Source organism: Cicer arietinum, chromosome 4, assembly GCF_000331145.2.
Source record: "Cicer arietinum cultivar CDC Frontier isolate Library 1 chromosome 4, Cicar.CDCFrontier_v2.0, whole genome shotgun sequence".
Lineage (NCBI taxonomy): Eukaryota > Viridiplantae > Streptophyta > Magnoliopsida > Fabales > Fabaceae > Cicer > Cicer arietinum.
In genome coordinates, this window is record NC_021163.2 from 11,684,512 (window position 1) to 11,686,931 (window position 2,420).

Here is a 2,420-nt window from a genome sequence, read left to right on the forward strand (position 1 = left end):
TGAATTCAAGCCATAGAAGAATAGGAAAAAGGGGAAGCTTCTTGAATAGAAATGGTCAAAGACGTCCAAGATTTGTAGTGTTGATTGGATGGTGGAAGGGTGCATTAGCCTGAAACTAGACAAAATTGGTGTTATACATATGAATCAATCTGTTCCCCGCATATTCCGCCCGAAATTAATAACACATATTTCAACGTTGGTGGCTATCACACCATTTATGATTTGATTACTCGTAAATTTCACTCCAAGTTGTGAACTTCAAACTCGCCACCACTTCCATTAAACTCTATAACATATTCTCCTACTAACTTCACTAACAACAATATTCTTTTTATTTATTTTGAAAAGCGGTTAAAAAATATATATTTATGAGTTTATTTATTGTTGTAAATTTTTGTACTGTGAATTAAAGAATAAATTATATTTTTTTCTTTTATTGACTACCTTAATTTTTTTTAAATATTGTATCTCATACCTATTCATACCTATACACCATAGATTTAGTTCTACATAAACTCCACGTAGCCTTATGAAGACACTTATAATAAAGGAAAAGCCGCCAAGACAATTTTTTTAGACATTAAAAAAATAAAAAAATATTCTTAATAAAAAAGATCTCGTAGTCAACTACTTTTAACGCTAAAATTATATTTTTTACACAAAAGCTAAAATTAATTCTATTATTAATTAAAAAATAAATATTAAATAAATAGATAACGTTAATTTAATAAATCGTTTTATATTCTACAACGTCTGAAATCTGAAAAGTAAATTTCGTACAATTATTTTGTACAGCCATTCTACAACATTTAAATATTAAAAATATAAATCAAAGGTGTAGATTACTACACATGAGAAACATGAGAGATTTTAAATGTGTTCCAATAAATTTAAATTGAGTTTTTCATATATGTTTTCTAGTTCTTACTTATAAAAAGAAAATTCGGCTGAGTTAATAGAAAAACCCTCTTATGTGCTCAAATAGCAAAACAGAGTGAAGATTTTGTATCTTTAACATGGTTATAAGAAAAATAGCAACATGAATAGTAAATCAAGTTATTCTAAGTATAAATAGTATCATTGTTGCTCATTTATTTTACTTGTTTTACTATATATAGTTTCATTTTTGCTCATTTATTTAACATGTTTAATTTTAAGTTCAAATTTCCTTATGTAATTTAGGCAAATCTGCACTCTGATGAATAAATAACCAATCAAATCACCACTGATACTTTAAGGAAAAATGTTGTTTAGATATCAAAAATTTATGTTCAACATATATTTATATGGTGTTCATTTTTTATTATTATTTTTTCTCTCTCTCTTTCAGTCACATCAACATTTATAAATGATGTATTTTTATGAATATGATGTCAATTTTTTTAACATGCAAATAACATTACACTATTTTAAGGGATACTCATTAATATAATTGGCCCCATATGAGTTTAGCTTGACTTGATATATCTTAGAAGACTTAAAGAGATGAAGTTGTTGAAATTTCATGCTGCTTACTTTTCCTCCTTAAGAATATGAATGGAACCTAATTTCTCACCAACGTACACAACACGGTTCTCATAACTTGTCTATTTACATACCCTCCAACACCTATAAAATGCTATGCATCTATCATCATTTTCAACACAAAACCAAATATGGCATCCTTCAAAAATGTTTCAATATTATTCCCTCTTTTGCTCATTTCCCTATTAATCAAATCTTCTAATGCTGCAGGAATTGCAGTGTATTGGGGACAAAATGGAAATGAAGGGTCTTTGCAAGATGCTTGCAACACAAACAACTACCAATTTGTGAACATAGCGTTTTTATCCACTTTTGGAAATGGCCAAAACCCACAAATAAACCTTGCTGGCCATTGTGATCCATCCACAAATGGCTGCACAAAATTCAGTCCTGAAATCCAAGCTTGTCAAGCCAAAGGTATCAAAGTGTTGTTGTCGCTCGGAGGCGGAGCAGGAAGTTACTCTCTGAACTCCGCTGAGGAAGCGACAACACTTGCAAATTACCTTTGGAACAATTTCTTGGGTGGCACGTCAACTTCAAGACCATTAGGTGATGCTGTTTTAGATGGAATTGATTTTGACATTGAATCTGGTGGCCAACATTATGATGAACTTGCAAAAGCACTTAATGGTTTTAGTCAACAGAAAAAAGTTTACCTTTCTGCAGCACCACAATGTCCTTACCCTGATGCTCATTTGGATTCAGCTATTCAAACTGGTTTATTTGATTATGTTTGGGTTCAGTTTTATAATAATCCTCAATGTCAATACTCAAATGGAAACATTAACAATCTTGTTAATGCTTGGAATCAATGGACATCAAGTCAAGCTAAACAAGTGTTTTTAGGTGTGCCTGCTTCTGATGCTGCTGCTCCAAGTGGTGGTTTGATTCCTGCT

General features: G+C 30.8%; 1 protein-coding gene across 1 annotated transcript in view; it reads left to right on the plus strand.

Moving 5' to 3' along the window:
* Window positions 1–1,667: 1,667 nt before the first annotated feature.
* The window catches only part of CHITINASE (Acidic endochitinase), a gene marked incomplete at its 5' end in the record, with an annotated part of 1,058 nt that continues 305 nt past the window's right edge, over window positions 1,668–2,420 (plus strand). The window contains 2 exon segments of the mRNA NM_001309690.1: window positions 1,668–1,692; window positions 1,694–2,420. The exon segment at window positions 1,694–2,420 is cut by the window's right edge and continues 15 nt beyond it. Of these exon segments, the coding sequence (NP_001296619.1) occupies window positions 1,668–1,692; window positions 1,694–2,420 (752 nt within the window).